This window comes from Artibeus jamaicensis, unplaced genomic scaffold (assembly GCF_021234435.1).
Source record: "Artibeus jamaicensis isolate MK-2021 breed Jamaican fruit bat unplaced genomic scaffold, CSHL_Jam_final contig_1127, whole genome shotgun sequence".
Classification (NCBI taxonomy): Eukaryota; Metazoa; Chordata; class Mammalia; order Chiroptera; family Phyllostomidae; genus Artibeus; species Artibeus jamaicensis.
Genome location: NW_026521219.1, coordinates 3,810,747 through 3,829,655, shown reverse-complemented (window position 1 = coordinate 3,829,655; position 18,909 = coordinate 3,810,747). Strand labels below are relative to the sequence as shown.

The window sequence follows — 18,909 nt, the reverse complement described above, 5'->3', positions numbered from 1 at the left end:
GCTCTCTTTTCCAGCCAGCGCCAAACCATGGGCCTCTCTCGGGACAAGTGGCACAAGCGCCGCAAGACCAGGGGCAAGAGGAAGCCCTACCACAAGAAGCGAAAACATGAGCGGAGGTGCTTTGCTACCAATTGCCCCCAATGCACCACACAGTTTGTGTGCAAGGAGGCAACAAGAAGCACTGAGCCTTGAGGCTGGACATGGGCAACTTCTCCTGGGGTTCAGAGTGACGTATGCACAAAACAAGGATTATTGACGTTGTGTACAATGCATCCAACAATGAACTGTTCTGAACCAAGACCCTAGTAAAGAACTGCATCGTGCTCACTGATAGCACACTGCAGCAACAGTGGTGATACGAATCCCATTATGCACTGCACCTGGGCTGCAAGACGGGGACCAAGCTAACTTCTGAAGAGGAAGAGATTTTAAACAAAAAATGATCAAAGAAAATTCAGAAGAAATACAATGAAAGGCAAAAGAATGCCAAAATCAGCAATCTTCTGGAGGAGCAGTTCTAGCAGGGCAGGCTTCCTGCATGCATTGCTTCAAGACTGGACCAGTGTGGCCGAGCAGATGGCTATGTGCTTAGAAGGCAAGGAGCTGGAGTTCTATCTGAGGAAAATTAAGGCCCATAAAAGCAAATAAATCCTCTTCAGTCTTTCTTTCATGCAAAAAAAAAACCCCTCCATTCCTGTAATAAAGATATTCATTGGGGGGGGGAGGGAGTTAATAGTAGCAATATGAGATATACAAAGATATTTATAGTAACAATGTACATAATAGTAAAAAGTTGAATACAACCTAAATTTCCACGAACTAAACAAAATGTAGTATATTCATACTATAAAACAGTAAAGGATAATGAAAATGAAAGCACTAGAATGATTCTTATCAACATTATTTAAACTCTCAAACCATGCTGTAAGAATGAAAAGCAAGTATAACATTATAAAATATACTAAAATATGCAAAATAATTTATACACACAGCTCAGAGATACGTGCATAATAAGTTAAGTACAAAGAAATGAATAGGAATGAAAACTACCAAAGCAAGGATGGTATTTATCCCTGGAGAGGAGGTAGGAGGATGCCAAAAGAAAAGGGTTTACCCCAGCTTCAACTGTATTGGTGATGTTTTCTTTAGTCTAGGAAATAGAACATAAATTATCACTGTATTATTCTATTTTGCATAAATGTGAAATAATTTTTAATAATTTTTCTAATAATTTGTAAGCTGTCATTGATAAGACTTTATAATAATGAAAAAAAGGACAACTTTTTTAAAAGGATCACTGAGACAGAAGTTAACTTCTGCAATGTAGAAATAGAAAAGCAGTGCAAGAAAACATGCCAAATTAAATGCAAATGTCAGGAAATTTCAGTAAAGCAATTTTAGATGGCTCTGTAGTGCTATAGACCCACTCTTTCTGTCAAGAACCTGTCAAGATTCTCCACAGGTAGTCTATTAGAGCCCTGAGCCACAATGTTACAGGTTTGAGCACCCTGATTTAGACCTTACTTACAGGTTTAGCAGGAAGCAGTACAGAACCACATAAAGAGGCCTTTAGGCTGTAATTTCCCAAACCTTCCAGAGGCCAGATATTTGAATAAAGCCATCTAAGAACCTTGAGACCAGCCAAGCTACCACCAAATAACTCCCACAAATTCTATACAAAACGGGGAAAAATCACCTAGTTGAGCTGATTTTTCTCAAATTACTAATTTACAAAACCTTCCTCCTTTGGTACAGAGGACAGATTGTCCAATACTATCCCATGATGAAGTCTGAATATACTATATTCTTGGGAGGAATAAATTAGACTCCTCTGTGAGTCACCAAAACCACACTATTCTTTGCCTAAGGATCCAGCAATTTAAACCTTCTGGCAGGATGTCAACATGCAGTTAGTTCTATCCAAGGCCATCATTAGGCAGCAGTTTGTTGCTTTTGGTGTTGCTGTATCTTCAATGGAACATAAATATCAAGTGGTGTTACCCCAAAGTAATGTAGTCGGCTCTATCTCTACACAGAACACTCAGTTTCTTAAAACACAGTTATCTCATGCTGATGCACACAAAGTTCCAGTGCTAGGAGTTGACATTCAACCTTGTTAAGAAAATGCTGATGAAAATTCTAAGACTTAATTGCTACTGTGACAAAATTAAATCATTCTTTGATATTTTCTGATACTAGAGCATGGAGACCAAAGTAGACTGAAGAAAAAAGATTACATGTCAAACATTTGAAACCCATTCCATCCAAAATGTGGCCATTGGAGTTACAGAGGCAGAGAAGATATTGATTTCCATGGAGGCAGAGTTGACTAACCAAGGTCATGATGGTAAAGTGGCAGTATCTTCAGCATGTCTCCAAGATTTAGGGTCATATTTATACATTTAAGATTGAGGGGGCAGAAAGTTTACAGATTCTTGAAAAGAGGAAAGACAAGGTTATTCTATAGTCTTCAACCAAATCTCAGGGAATTTCTAGATCTTCATGTCCTAAAAAATGGCCTCAATCTTTGCAAAAAATGAAAAAACTGAAATTGTATTAAACATTGAACATCAGCACTGTTTTTCCACCTGCTGTTTCAAATATTGTAGTGCAATTAATATGGCAAGAAAAATGATATTCAAAACCAAGCATGAAATGTTATTTGAAATAGTGCACACACACACACACACACACAGACAAACCCAACTCCAAAGACAAGATGAGAATATGGTTTGCTTTTTCACTACTGGTGTATAGTTTCAGATGGCCTCAAGGTAGTTGTTACCTTGGGATAAAGCAGAATAATTAAATGTTTCAGTTCGCCTAAGACTGTCCCAAATTTTAGCACTGAAAGTCTATACTCTCAGGAGACAAGGTGTCCTAATTTTTGGTGACAGATGCAAAAGATTCTGGAGTACAAAACCCTAAGGCATCCCCCAAAATAGGGGTTGAAAGCAACACCATTTTTAGTCTCAAGTTAATATTGCACAGATTATCTCTACATCCTTACTCAGTTCTTATTTGGCAACTTGCAACTGACAATGGATCATCCATTGTTGCATGACTCCAAATAATGTGACTTAAGTACACAAATTTAAGTGGGTGGTAACTGTTACCATTAACAGTCTGACTTTGACTTTGTGGATTTGACTTTAACTTTGTGTTTTAACTGACTTTACACTGATAGTGTAGGAGTTTTTTAACTTTTAAATTTTTTAACTTTTAAAATTTGTCCATTCTTCTATACTGTACAATCTGCTACAGTGCCTGCAGCCTACAGGCACAGGTCTCTTTTCTTTTTTTTTTAATGACAATGGTATCTTGGCACTTGCCGGGCTCAGAACTCATCAAACACTGTACTCATCTCATTTTGACAAGAAAAAAAGGACTTCATTATTTGGCACTTGCTCGCCATTTGTCACACTTGCTAAAACTTGATGAGTCATGACACCACCCCACAAGAAAAAATGCTTCATCAATCATTACTTGCTCACCACTCATCAGAACTAATGAACAACGGGTACCAAGGTACAACTGTACTTTTTTCTTTCAATTACAGTTGACATTCAATATATTCATTTCAGCTGTACAGCACAATGGTTAGACATTTATATGACTTACAAAGTGATCCCCCAATAAGTTAGTACTCCCCAGCACCACACATAGTTATTACAATATTATTGACTATATTCCCTACACCGTATTTCACATCCCCATGACTATTCTGTAACTGCCAATTTGTACTTCTTAAGCCAAGCCCTCAACCTGTTTCACCCCTAACCCCTTCCCATCTGGCAACCATCAAAATGTTTTCTGGCCCAAACCAGTGTGGCTCAGTTGCTTGGGCATGGTCCTGCAAAGCAAAGGGTCACTGGTTCAGTCAGGGAACATGCCAGGGTTGTGGGTTTGGTCCCTTGTCAGGGAGCATATGAGAGGCAACCACTCAATGTTTCTCACATCAATGTTCCTCTCCCTCTTTCTCCCTCCCTTTCCCTCTCTAAAAATAAATAAATAAAATATTTTTAAAAATGTTCTGTCTGTACGAGTTTATTTGTTCATTTAGCTCACTGTTCATATTTCCTGTAAGTGAAATCATATGGTATTTGTCTTTCTCTGACTTATTTCACTTAGCATAATACCCTCTAGAAGCTAGAGTCTAGCTCCATCCATGTTGTTGCAAGTGGTATGATTTCATTCTTTTATGACCAAGTAGTATTCCCTTGTATAAATGTACAGTTTTTGTATCTATTCATACAATGATGGACACTTGGCCTGCTTCCAAATCTTGGCTATTGAAAATAATGCTGCAATCAACATAGGGATGCAATCAACATATATTCTTTTGAATTTGTGTTTTGAATTTCATTGGATATATTTTCAGAAGTAGAATTTGCTGAGTCATAAGGCAGTTCCATTTTCAATTTTTTGAATGAACTCCATACTCCTTTCCACAGTGTCTGCATCTCTACCAACAGTGACACAAGTTCCCTTTTCTCCATATCCTCACCAACACTTATTTATTGATTTACTAATGATAGCCATTCTGACAAATGTGAGATAATAACTGTGGTTTTTATTTGCATCTCTCTGATGATCAGTGATGTTGAGAATCTTTTCATGTATCTATTGGCCATCAGTATGCCTTCGAGAGAAATGTCTGACACAGTGCTAGTGTTATTTTTAATGTTTAAATGGTAACCATGTTTTCTAAGACTTAACATTACAAAAATGAAAAAGATTACAGTAACAACTCCACCATGATCCAGACATCATTAAATGAAAGAGAAAAAAGAAAAAGTTTCTAACTTCCTTCATCTTTTCTTCTCATAATACTTCCCTGGTTTCAGAAATTCTTGCATCAGTCCCTGACCAAAGATAAGTCAAAACTAATGACTGTTTATGTTGTTATTTAAACCTTTGAAACAAGTTATAAATTGTTCTTACTTTCCTAAACTGTCCAGATATTAGAAACTTTTGCATCTCATAACAATTGTTATTTTCAAGTTTAAGACATACTATGACTTTGTTGAATTAAAAAAAAAAATACCAAATAGGTATCAGAGAGGAAAGATGACTACACAGATTAAAGATAGCAACAATTTCTTTGCCACTCTTCCCCTTCAGTGGTGGGATCTAATTCCCCTCCTATAGGGAACTGGTCACATGGCAATGGCAAATGTAACTCAGCCCTGGTTGGGGAAACCTACAGGCGCAAGGCTACACACAGGAACCAGGCCTACAGATCCGCTTTCCCATAGGGAACCAGGTCTGCTTTATAGCTAGGCTGTTCTGAGGCTTGCTTTTGCTAAAAACCCTCACCCTGAGTTAAGACAGAAAATGTTTAATGCATATCTTTGAAGTAACTTCCTAAAGTCTGTGCTAAACCTCCCAAGGACAGAGTATAACCAGTTCAACCACTTTTTCCCTTGCCATGTGCAACATCCTTTCCTTTGTCATCTGTAAAAGGTAATCACCTAAAGCAAACCTGTGCATAATGAATGAGGACCTTCCTTGATGTAATGCTCCCAGAAAAGCAGTAAAAGCTTGTCCAGGAAAGGGTTCGGGTGCTCTCTCACTCAGAGCGGCCATACTGTCCTTTTTTCCACAGAACTTCTGCAGTCTGTGTGAATTTGTTTGTCGCATCCACAACACCACAGACACCACTGGTCGGAGTCTGCATCATCTGGCACCTGGAACAGGGACCCAGGGTTTGAGTCATAGTTGTGGGCAACACTCTAACTTGGTTGGAGTGAGCACGTCAGCTCAGGTAAGGGCAGATGACACTGAGTGTTTTTCGGTAAGATCATACCGTGTGTTGGATTTCAGAGAAAAAGGGATTTCTTAAAAAGTCACCCTCTCTTGCAGCTGTTTTGCATCTGCATTCTCTTTAGTAAGCAGGAGGCTTGCTCTCTCCCAAGCATTTGCCATACTTCATAGGCACAGGTTGAGCACTTAAAAGTCACTAAGGCGCTCACCACTAAAAGACACCGGTAAAAGGATAAGTTGGAACACACACTGGGACAGAACACTAGGTTTCCCACCAGCTGCAAGCAAAAGTCTACTCAACAAGAGGCACACTGTAAAAACACTCACAAACCCATCCCTGAGGCACACTCCCCAACTAGGTGTAGGCTTGGAAAAAAGAGCAAAGACTTTCCCTTTGATCAGTTTTAAAAACAGCTACTAGTTACAGGGTTATTTACAAGTATCTCAGCAGATTCTTTCCTTTAGGCTGCCTCTTGCAGTCCTTTCAATTTGGCCTTTTCCCTCCATCCCCATATGGAAAAGTGGATAGTGAATGAGTGCTTTGGTCTCTACCAGACTCCGAAAGATCACTTTCCAGAAGAAATTAGTGTTAGTACAGGTTTTATATGACAGCATTTGGCATCTGCCAAGCTCTGAAGACAAAAAGCACTTCCTCCCCTCAACTCAAGAAATCGGGTGTTCCCATGTGAGTCGGAACCTTGTTATGGTGTCTAGGATCAACTCCTGAGATGTACAGGGGCCTTATAGGGACCTCCAACACTGCTTAATCTAACTTCTGGTTCATCTGGGAATGCCCAATATAACGATTGGTCCCCTAGCGCTTTGAGTCCCCCCCTCACAGTCTCAGACGCTTAGCGGAGGACCAGAGACCCATTAAGTGGGGTTAGGGTACCCAGAATATACAGTACCCCTCCCTGTCTTCCACCAACAGCACATTTTGACCCACTACTATCTTTTCACTAGCAAGAAGTAGGATTTAAAGGTGCAGAGTGAAAGTGAAACTGAAACTAGTTTCATAATTGCGGCACTTGCAGCAGAAGGAATTTCAGAAAAGGTTCTTTTATTTGTTAAGAAATTTCTTTAAAGGTTTCTATGAATCCTCAACCATGGGGAACAGGCTCTCTAAGAAACAGGAACAGCGTTTTAGCCTAATTCAGCAGCTTTTTAAGGCTGCTAGATATCTCCCAGATAAGGAAGCTTTAGATTTAGAAATATGGAAAAAAGTAGGACAGAGAAGCCCTCATAATCAGGAAAGCTTAGACAAACAGAGAAGGGACCTATGCGGACCAGCCAGGCGCTGCCCATAGGTTGCCCAAGCTGCGGTGAGTGTCAAGGCCACTCCTGGTGAGCAAGGCTGGGGTGCCAGCACATGAACACTCGCAGTGTGGCAGGCCAGGTCTCTCTGCCAAGGCTGGTCAGTGGCAGAGGGGGGTGTTAATCTCCCTCACCTCCCCTCCTCCTCATGCACATGGGAGCAACCATTCTCCACACCCAGTATGGGGCACAGACCCGACCCACCAGGTCCACCCCTGGGGCCACTGTTCCACGAAGCACCTAGCAGCAGATTTAGAACTGAGGCAGACAGCACGTCACAAGAGACAATCCAGCCAGGTCATCCCTGAGGTAAGGGACAGCAGCGCCCATGCTAAACATCCCAAGGACAGTGTAACCAGTTCAACCACTTTTCCCCTTGCATTTGCAACACCCTTTTGTCATCTGTAAAAGGTAATCACCTAAAGCAAACCTATGCATAATGAAAGAGGACCTTCCTTGATGTAATGCTCCCAGAAAAGCAATAAAAGCCTGTCCAGGCAGGGGTCAGCGCACTCTACTCAGAGAGTGGCCATGCCATCCCTTTTCTCCATAGAACTTCTACAGTCTGTGTGAATTTGTTTGTCACGTCCACAACCCCTCAGACACCATGCCCACAGTACACATCATCCTCCCTTGAACTTGGGCTGGCTCTGTCACCTTCTAGCCAAGAGAATATGGCAGAGGTAATATTGTGTAATTTCTTAGGGCCTTAGATCTGTGGCTTCTGCTTTCACCTTCTTAGAGTTCTGTTTCATCAATAAATGATAACCTCCCTAATTCTCTGTTATTTTTTCTTCTCTTGTCCAACCCACCTCCAAAAGATAAAGTAGATAAGAGGAAGAATGCAGAAGCAAAGGGATAAAGGCAGCAGGGAGGAAGAAAATACTGAAGGACATTAAGGCTGTAATTTAGGTCAGCTCCAGTTCTGATTTCCCCAGTTATTTGCTATGGGTCACATAATTGAACAATCAGCTAACACCTAGAAAAAGTAAATAAGTGAAAGAAGAACAATAAAAACTAGAATTCAAATAAAATAGAAGGCAAGACAGAACAGAAGGAGAGCAAAATAAGGAAGTTTTTTTTCTCTACCCAGGAATATAAACATAGTAATACCAACTAACACATAGTTCTTGGAATTATATGCCCAGTATTGTTCTAAGAATTTAATATTATATACAGTAACACATCTAATCTTTATAGCAACCTTATGAGGTAACTACAATTAGTATCTTTGTTTTACACATATGAAAACAGAGATTAAATAATCTATCATACAACTAGTAAATAGTAGAGCTACATGTTGGATTCCAGCATTCTGGCTTCTGAGTTCATTTTCTCAATGAATTTCTAATCAAAATCACTTCCATTCCAAGTGAGTTTCTACTCTACTATTGCATGTGAGTACATGAAATCAAGTGATAAATAGAATTTATTAATCCAGTTCTGGGATGAAACCAGGAAATACATACAGTTTCATAAGGAATAAACAAGGAACCCATGCTGTAGTTTCTAAAAGTAGCGCAATCAAAAGAAAGAGAATTCCCCTGCTCGGGCAAAATGGAGAACTTTGTGGTATGTTTCCCTGACCAGGTTGCACATATTCATGGAATGCTGGTCATTTAGAAGAAAGTGTGCTTCAGTTAAGAGGTTATTGTGAAGTATTTACTGTCCCCAGTAAAAGTGACAAACTAACTGGGTTAAACTACATTTATGTGCATTTATAACAAGTATGGCTAAGTATGGCTTAGGGGAAATGAGAGACACTTTTCATTTACAGATACAAGAAATTTTGTTGATATAGAAGAAACACTGCTGTCTTTTTAGCCTACAGGGCAAAGTCCAAAGGGAGAAGGACTCAGAATAAAAAGGAAAACAAAGGGGTGTGTATGGGTGTGTGTACATGTGTGGGTGGGTATGTATAAAAGGGAAGGCAGGAAAAAATAAAAGAAAACTTTGGTGTGGCAATTATTTTGTAAAAGAAAAAAAGGCAAAAGGGAAGAAAACTAGATATGAACAATTTCAGCATAAAAAAAAAAGAAGAAGAAACAATGTGCAAGGAAGTAAATTTGTTAGAGTTTCCACAGAGGAAAGAAGGGGAAAAATATCAAAAGAAAGGTTACAAAGACAAGCTAGCTAACATCACTTCTACCCTATACTGCAACAGTTTCCTAACTGGTCTCACGGATAATCTTTTGTTCCTCTCTAAAGCTTTGTCTATGTGGTAGCCAGTGATCTTTTTTGAAACAAATCTGATAATGCTACTTGCAATCTTATCTTTTACAACTCTCCTTGCTAGCACCACACTGTCCTCCTTTTAGTTCCCTAAACATGCCATGCTCACTTTATTTTATTCCCGCTCCCTGGAAAGCACCATCTCCCTACTTTTTCTTCTTTTACTCACCCTTCAAACTCTTTGGATTAGATCGAATTCTCATTATTGTGAATAATCCCATTTGGCTCCATCTGACAGTTATAATTTTACATTTACAAGTGTGATTATTTGATCACTGACTTTTCCCATTGGACTAAAACTCCATGAAGAAACCATTTACCCCTGGTCATCATTATGCCTTTCAGCACTGTAACTACAACATTACAGCTGCTCCATAAGTATCTGTTCAATGGGTGAACAAAATGAAACCCGCCAAACTATCACAAGTGAAAGGGGGGTATAAAAATGTTAAATGAATAGAAGAGAAAGAAACAAGTCAAAGAAAATGTAATACAAGCTGTGGCCTAATTAAATTCACACAATTTTAGTGTGACACTATACTAAAATAAAGTGACACTATACTAAAATAAAGTTTAGTGTGACACTAGACAAAATAAAGTACGAAGGTAGCCTGTAGCCTCCTTTTCCCTCACAAAACCAGAAAACGAACTGGTTAGTAACAGCATATACTTAGTGGTTATAAGAATGTAAAACAGCCCTGGCTGGTGTGGCTCAGTGGATTGAATGCCGGCCTGCAAACCAAAGAGTCACCAGTTTGATTCCCAGTCAGGACACATGCCTCGGTTGCAGGCCAGGTCTCAATTGGGGGTGTGCAACAGGCAACCACACAATGATGTTTCTTTCCCCTTCTCCCTCCTTTCACCTCTCTCTAAAAATAATTAAAATCTTAAAAAAAAAAAATCATGTACTTCTGGCCAAGATGGAGGTGTACGTAGACATACTGTGCCTCCCCGCATAACCAAAATAAGGACAAAAACAACTTAGAAACAAAAAACAACCAGTACTGACAGAAAATTGAACTGTATGGAAGTCTGACAACCAATGAGTTAAAGTAGACACATTCACTTAGACCAGTAGGAGGAGCGAGTCATGCAGCCTGGCAGAGACGGGTCACAGCCAAGGACCAAGCGAAGCAACAGATTGTGGAGGGGCATGGCAGACTAGGCAGACTAGGCATCCCACATTCACGTACAGATAAACCAGAAGGAACAACTGGAGAGCCAAACAAACGGAGCAACCAGGGTCCTAGCACAGGGAAATAAAGCCTCAAAACACCAACTGAAAATACATGTGGGGGTTGAGGTGCCGGGAGAAACTCCCAGTCTCACATGAGAGTTCACTAGAGAGACCCACAGGGTCCTAGAACATTCAAAAGCCAGCCCACATGGGAATCAGCACCAGAAGGGCCCAATTTGCTTGGGGGAAGTGATGAAATTCAGCAGAGAGCAGAACCAGCGCCATTGTTCCCCCCCAGACACCTCCCCAAAAGCAGCATCACAACCCGGCAACTGGGTTTAGGCCACTGGGCAAACACCTATGTCTCCGCCCCTCACTATGTAACAGGCACATCAAGACAAAAAAATGGCCCAAAGGAAAGAACAGATCAAAGCTCCAGAAAAAATACAACTAAGCAACAAAGAGATATCCAACCTATCAAATGCACAGTTCAAAACACTGGTAATCAGGATGTTCACAGAATTGGTTGAATTTGGTTGCAAATTAGATGAAAAAATGAAGGCTACACTAAGTGAAATGAAGGAAAAGAATGAAGAAACAAGAATTCAAAAAAATATCGAGAGACTTAGGAACCTCCAGGACATCTTTAAACGTTCCAACATGCTAATCATAGGTGTACCAGAACAGGAAGAGCAAGAAATGGAAAACTTATTTGAACAAATAATGGAGAAGAACTTCCCCAATTTGGCAAAGGAAATAGACTTCAGGGAAGTCCAGGAAGCTCAGAGAATCCCAAAGAAGGCAGACCCAGAGAGGACCACACCAAGGCACATCATAATGACATTAGCCAAGATTAAAATGAAGGAGAAAATCCGAGAAGCAGCAAGAGATAAGGAGGCAGTTATCTACAAAAGAGTTCCCATCAGACTGTCAGCTGATTTCTCAAAAGAGACCTTAAAGGCAAGAAGGAACTGGAAAGAAGTATTCAAAGTCATGAAAGGCAAGGACCTACAACCAAGGTTGCTCTATCCAGCAAAGCTTTCATTTAGAATGGAAGGGTAGATAAAGTGCTTCTCAGATAAAGTCAAGTTAAAGGAGTTCATCGTCACCAATACCTTATATTACATGAAATGATAAAGGGACTTACCTAAGAAAAAGGAGATCAAAAACATGTACAGTAAAATGACAGCAAACTCACAATTATTAACAACCACACCTAAAACAAAAACAAAAACAAACTAAGCAAACAACTAGAACAGGAACAGAACCACAGAAATGGAGATCATATGAAGGGTTAGCAACGGGGAAGTGGGAGAAAGAAAGAGGGGAAAAGGTACAGAATATAAGTAGCATAGATGGTAGGTAGAAAATAGGGGAAGGGTAAGAATACTATGGGAAATGTAAGCTAAAGAACTTAAAAGTACGACACATGGACATGAACTAAGGGGGGAGAATGTGGGTGGGAGCAGGTATGCAGGGTGGAGGGGAGTGAAGGGGGAGAAATGGGACCACTGTAATACCATAATCAATATATATTTTTTAAAAGCATAAAAAAATTTAAAACAAAGGTACTTCAAACTCAATTTGACCAAAGCAGAATTATTTAACTTACTTCTTGTCGCTCTACAGCCTACTCCATCTCAGAAAATGAAATTGCCCTCCAACATCTCAAATAAAGACCCTGGGAGTCATCTTTGATTTCTCCTTTACTCTGATCCTCAATTTTACAATTCATTACAATTCTATTAGCTCTACATCCAAATATATCTTGAATCTATACACTCTTCTTCCCTAATTTCCAATGCTACTCCTATCCTAACACTGTATTTTTAACCCCTATAATATTCTAACTCATGTTCCCACTTTTACTCTTGCTCTTCTCTAGTTCATTCCACTCTGAGTAGTGATTTTTTAAAAAGATAAATTAAAGAGATTAAAGATACCCCTTTGCCCCAAACTCAATGACTTCCCACTTCTCGAAATAAAAATTCATGACCTTGTATGATAAATCTGCTGCTTCTCTGTCATATCACCCTCTCCTTCACTTGCTATATTTCACCCACAATGACCTTTTTAACAAATGGAATCATGTATTATCATCTTAGAACTTTACATGCATCCTCCTCTCTGAAGTGCCCCATAGTTAAGGTGTTACCTTAACTCAGGTGTCACCTCTTCAGAAGGCCTTTCCTGACTTTAAACCCATGTAAAATCGCTTTTTCATTCTTTCACTGTTCTATATGAATATTTCTTCCACAGCTTTAATCATATGACTGCCATCTTTTTTAATTAACAAATATGTTCTAGATACAAGAAATACGATGGTGAAAAAACAAAGTTCATTGCCTTCATGCAGCTTATTTTTTGTAGGACTGAAAACATTAAAATATAAATTCGTGTGATAAATGCTATATGAAAAATAACACAGTAAAAGGGAATACCATGTGTTTGTATGTGTATGTGGCAGTGTGACACTTTAAGCAGGTTGTCAGGTCTGAGCAGACCTGAAAAAAGAAGGAAACTATGTGAAAACTTTGGGTCAGATTATTCTAAATGGACTGATTTTTAGCTATTAAGAGTCCTTCCCACTAAAATAAATATAACTTCTATGAAGGCAAGGGCCTTAACTATCTTATGCACTGCTAGAGTCACCTTGGTACAGGGTCAAAGTAGGCTGCTATAAATATTTCATGAGTGAACGAAAACATGTACCAGTTTTTCAAATAGTCTACTGGAGCTTAAAGAAAGTATACTATGAAGATATTTGGCCTATGAAGAAATATTTTGAACATGTTTAAACATGGTAATACAAAATGTATGGCAAGTAACAATGGAGCATTTTCTCATTACATGTAAAGAACCAAAAATTAAACAAAAAAATATAAAATTAGTAATTATTGAATTTACTTTTAAAAATTCAGTAAAATATGTGAAAATCATTTTCTCATAAATGAAATCCTTGTATTCCCTTATGCTCATATTCTAAACTGTTGGGAACCACCCTGTCTGGTTTCAGTAGCTGTAACCCTACCATGGAAGAAATATTTTGAACATGTTTAAACATGGTAATACAAAATGTATGGCAAGTAACAATGGAGCATTTTCTCATTACATGTAAAGAACCAAAAATTAAACAAAAAAATATAAAATTAGTAATTATTGAATTTACTTTTAAAAATTCAGTAAAATATGTGAAAATCATTTTCTCATAAATGAAATCCTTGTATTCCCTTATGCTCATATTCTAAACTGTTGGGAACCACCCTGTCTGGTTTCAGTAGCTGTAACCCTACCATGGCTAAGGCTGAGTAAAAAGATCTTGGGACCATAAGCCATTAAGGAGACAAAGCTTATCTCACTGGCAGGGGCACAGCCTCTACCCCCTTTACTTCACCCTGCTTGGCCCTGGGTGGATGACTGGTTAGCCAATGACAGCTAAGATTCCTCAAGGGAGAGATGACCTAAGACAGGCATGGTCACAAAGGGGCCCTCAGGGAAGGACTTGGGGGGGGGGGCTATAGCAAAAGGGAGTGATGGACCTTCACCCATCAGCTTTGGCATAGCCTGAGTCCTCATTCTGCCTGTAAGAAGTCTCCTAATCTTCTGGTTGCCAGCATCCCCCACCTCACTTAAGCCTGAAACAATGTGGGAGGGTGATGTAGTCTTGGGCAGGAACAGGCAGTTCCCTGGGGCTTTCATGCCTAAGCAAGAAGACATAAAATTCTGTGAAATCTGTGGTGCTAAGAATGCTATCGATTAAATGATAAGGGTCTGAACAGGAAATGAGTTTGTTGGCCAAAGTTTTGTAGCCCTTTAGCTAACTGACCCTGATTCAGAATAAGCCCTCATAGTTCTCTGCACATTGTCTATTGTTTGATCCTTGCTGCCTGACAATGATTGATGAGCTTTACCTGTATTCCCATGCAAATTGAACCCAATAAAAGCCTATGGAAGAAAAGGCTTCTGGCCCTTCTATGAGAAATGGGCTACCTTTCCTCCCCAAGCAGATCATGTCTTGATAGACTTATTCTAATCTGTGGCAGACAGAGGGGCTCTGCAGACAAAGCTCCCCCACACTAAACAACTTACCATTTGCTTTTTTTATGAGAATGATGGAGACATAAAAAACTCAAATTCATCACACCTGGACATTCACAGATGCTTAAGTTAGAATAAAATAAAGTAACAGCTTGAAATTCACATCAGTCCTGTGTCTTTTGGCTTTATTTGTGCTCTTTCTATCCTATGTTCATCTAGTCAAAACTTAAACTGAATCAGAAGGATTCAAAGAAGACCTAGCCTGGTAGTTCAGTTGGTTAGAGCATTGCCCGGATACACACCAAGGTTGCGGGGTTCAAGTCCAGGTCAAGGCACATACAAGAATCAATCAATGAATGCGTAAGTGGAACAACAAATTGCTCTCTTTCTCTGTTAATTTTTTTTTAAAGCATATGGAAGCCTGAAACTTACCACAGTACAAAAGCACAATCATCTGCTTACGGAATATAATAAGTATCAGTAAGCCATCTTTTTTGAGGTTTCAAAACCTAAACAAAAAATGATGCACATAGCACCACCTGTAACACAAGCTGTACAATATTGTTACCGATTACCGCCATTCCCAACAATAATCAAGGCAGAACTTTTCTTAAGACTAGTTATGTTTAACTTGCCCTCACAGGTGAACAAAAATGCAACCATCCAAACTTGTCTATTAGCTTTGGTGACTGTCCCAAAATTGAGTTTCTTAATCACTTTCTTTTTTCTGATAAATTATTTTGTAAAATATGCTTAGCAAAACACATTTTATTGAATATCAGACAAGGCCAGGCCTAATGTGAACCATGACTGTAAAAGGAAGCCCGCAGCTCTGCGAAAGAAAAGGACTGGGAGGTATAAACCTGACCCAGTAGAAGTACCTCTCCCATCCTGCTTAGACTGGCCCCCAATTTCACCCAACTGCAGCCACGTGAAACTTCCCATGAACACCCAACAAGACCTGAAGGCAAATGCTCTCCTCCTTAGGCCACCACCAAAAATATTAATTAAATAAAATAAATCCCAAAATGTTGGATTTACGCATGCACTCCCACAGGATGCCCCCCTAACCCGGTTCGCAGCCCAGTCTAGGGAACCTCCCGCCGGCCCCGGGCCAGACCAAGACCCTCGCACCCACGGACTCGAACCCAGCGCTCGCACGGCGCGTTCCCTCCCCGCCACAGCGCGGGCAGCCCCCGCCCCCCGCACCTCCACCGCCCCCGAACCTACTCAGTGCTAATAACCGAATATCCGGGTATCGGGAGGGGGGGGGCATTTTCCTGTTTTCCCCTGCGCACCCAGGCAGGGGAAGATATAGAAGTACCTTCCAGAAAAGTAATTTCCCCTTTGCTGCCGCCGCTCTTGCCAGCCGCCATCTTCCTCCTCCCACGCCGCCTCCTCCTTAATCCATGGCCTACGCAGCCACCGCGCTCGCCGGGAAGAGGGGCCGGGCCGCAGAAGTCTAACCGCCTCAGGGTTGCGGGCCTAGGACTCAGCCGACAGGCGGGCGGCGCTCCCAGGTCCAGACGGGCAGACACAAAGAAGGCCAGACGCCCCAGTCCTATCGGGATTCTCCTCAAGCCCCTCCGGGGCAATGAGGGCGGCGGCGCTTTCCAGGCCTAGTTCCCCTCGGCCCACGACTCCCCATCCACCGCCCACCCAGGCCGCCTGAGAAACTTCCCCAGCCACAGGGCCCCAGGAAGAGAGGTTAAAGGCCGGCGCGCAAACACGCCTCCCTTCCTCCGGGCCGTAAAAATGGCCGCACCCGCCAAGCTGGGGCTTCTACTGTCAGGATTCCAAGGCCCCTCACTCCTTCTGCAGCCCCCGCCGCCGCTCCCGGCTGTCTGCCCACCCCGCCCAGGGGCGAATGCATCAGCGGAGGCCTTTGCGACTGTCCGTGTGGACAGGGGTGGGTCTCTGCCGGCGCCTCGCGTCCTCTCCGCAGCAGCTCCAGCCGCGCCGCTCCTCCCCCACGGTGCTGCCGGCTCCCGCCCCCGCCCTGACGCCGCAGCCCCCGGCCCGCTTTCCCCCAGGAACCCGGCTCGGCTCCCGCGCACGGAGCTGGCTCGGCACCTGGGCCACCAACTCGGGGAGCCCGGGGCCCGGGCTCTCCGCAGGGCTGGCCCTCCGCGGCACCGGCTCGGCCTGGACAAGTTTCGCCCCAATGGCCACCACCCGGCCGGGGGCTGACCCGGGGCGGGAGCGCTTCCTTCCCGTCCAGGCCAGTAATGAAAAGGAGAGTCTGTGGCACCACAATTACCTTCAGTAAAATGTTAAAAGTTCACTTGTCTGAGCAGGCCCCAGGATTTTAAACCATAACCAACTAAAGAGGGAAAGTAGAGTGAGGCAGTGCAGTCAGCAATTTCGAAATGATTTGTGGTCTTCGTTCATGTTTAAAGAAGTTTTCAAAAAATGTATCAGAGAAGATTCTATGTATGCTTCACGTGACAGTGTAAAAAAATGCCCTGTAATTTATGTCCTTAGAGACTCAAAAAGTCTCTAGGCCGACTTCACAAGTCAGGCCTATGATTAATTGCAAGTGACTATATCATGTTCATTTTTCTTTTCCTTTGTTCTTTCATTTTTATCATAAAAATAAGATAATGAAAATTTTAAGAAAACAGGAAAGTTAAAAGTAGTCATTCATAGTCCCACCCCTGAAACTGAACTCCTTTAGTGTGTAGTCTTCTAATTGAATATTTTTCTTAAATCTCTCACTATTCATCTTTTTTTAAAAAAATATGCTATATATCAGTGAGAATTATAATGATGCAGAAAAATGTAATTAAGTGCTGTCTTTGGGGGAATGAACTGTTCTAACTAGTTGAATTGTCCTGTTAACAAAGGTATAAGCAGAAAATCTTTTTATTTAAAACTTTTTTTAAATCTTGACCTAAAATGAAATAATAATCTTTCCTGATTTAGTCAAATGATATAAGTATAACTTATTGTAATTTGTTATTTTGTTGCTTGATATTGGACAATCCGTTTGTATGACTGGCATTGGCTCTATGACATAGTCTGCACTGGTGACAGTGTAATACTGAAGTGTGTAGGTAATAACCAGAGGTGGTGATTGGACTCATTTGTAAAGACTTCAAAATTTAGTTTCAAAAACTAATCACTAATTTTAAAATACGTACATGCTGGCTTTGAAAATGGGAGAAGATGCCAGGAGTCAAGGAATGTGGAAGAGGCAAGGAAACTGCTTCTTTCCTAGAGCTTTCAAAAAGCAAAGATGACACCTTGAATTAGCCCAGGAGACAGATGTTGGACTTCTGACCTTTCAGAACTGTAACATAGTAAGTTTTTGTTAAGTTGCTAAGTTAGTAATTTGTTACAGGAACCACAGAAAATTTAAACACATGGACTGGGAAACAAGGTGAAATTATATAAAAGATGTCTTTTAAGCAGGTAAATCAGTGTCTTTCAGAAAAAGTCATTGTTTTATTTTTGTGTTGCTAGTTTCACCTAATCTCTGTGGATCTCCATACTTTCAATTGTTAAAGAGAAGTATGGATTAAATCACCTGTAATGGCTTGTTAAAACTTTTTAAATTGCAATCCTGGGCCAGTCTGAAACTGAAATCAGTTTAGGTATTAAGTTTTGGTGGAGCTTACCACAAGTGACTCCATTTTGGGGTCACTCATTGTTCATTTCATCTGACACAAATGCACATAGCCCTTGAAAAAGTATCAGCCAGACATAACTTAGAGAATCCGCTATTGTCTTCTGAAATTTGCATTTAGTCAAGGTCTACCTAAAGGGTGCTTCTAAGTGTAGTGTTTAAAAGAACATTGTTAATAATTATGTTTTCCCAAAAAGTATGTTAAAAAGTATATTAAAAAGTATATTAACAGAAATGGAAATCACATGGAGGGTTATCAGTGAGGGAGCAGGAGGGAGAAGGGGGGGAAGGTACAGAGAATAAATAGCATAAATGGTAGGTAAAAAATAGGGGGAGGTTAAGAATAGTATAGGAAATGTAGAAGCCAAAGAACTTATATGTATGACCCACAGACATGAACTAAAGGGGGGGAATACAAGTGGGAGGGAATGTGCAGGGCCGAGGGGAATAAAAGGGGGGAAATAGGACAACTGTAATAGCACAATCAATAAATAATACTAAAAAAAAAAGTATATTAAAACTAAAAGTATATTAATAACTCCTAAACTCAACCAGAATAAAAGGAATATGTTTACTGGAGCAATTTTATATATATATATATATATATATATATATATATATATATATATATAATTTTTATTTATTGATTTTACAGAGAGAGAGGAAAGGAGAGAGAAATATCAATTTGTTGTTCCACTTATTTATTCATTCAGTGATTGCTTCTTGAAATGCCCTCGACAGGGATCAAACCTTC

General features: G+C 40.6%; 1 protein-coding gene and 1 pseudogene across 9 annotated transcripts in view; one reads left to right on the top strand and one right to left on the bottom strand.

Moving 5' to 3' along the window:
* The window catches only part of SENP6 (SUMO specific peptidase 6), a 116,910-nt gene extending 100,583 nt beyond the window's left edge, over nucleotides 1-16,327 (bottom strand). For 6 of the 9 annotated variants that reach the window (XR_008391370.1, XR_008391371.1, XM_037132996.2 and 3 more), the window contains exon 1: nucleotides 15,852-16,327. Coding sequence is in view for 4 of the 9 variants with exons in the window: in XM_037132996.2 (XP_036988891.2) it covers nucleotides 15,852-15,903 (52 nt within the window). In the remaining 5 variants the exon portion in view is untranslated. Of the gene's footprint in view, nucleotides 1-1,050; nucleotides 1,151-15,851 lie in introns of all 9 variants that reach the window. The other 3 variants (XM_053664115.1, XM_053664122.1, XM_037132992.2) reach the window with 3 other exon arrangements.
* Nucleotides 28-648, top strand: LOC119040141 (40S ribosomal protein S8-like; annotated as a pseudogene).
* Nucleotides 16,328-18,909: the final 2,582 nt, after the last annotated feature.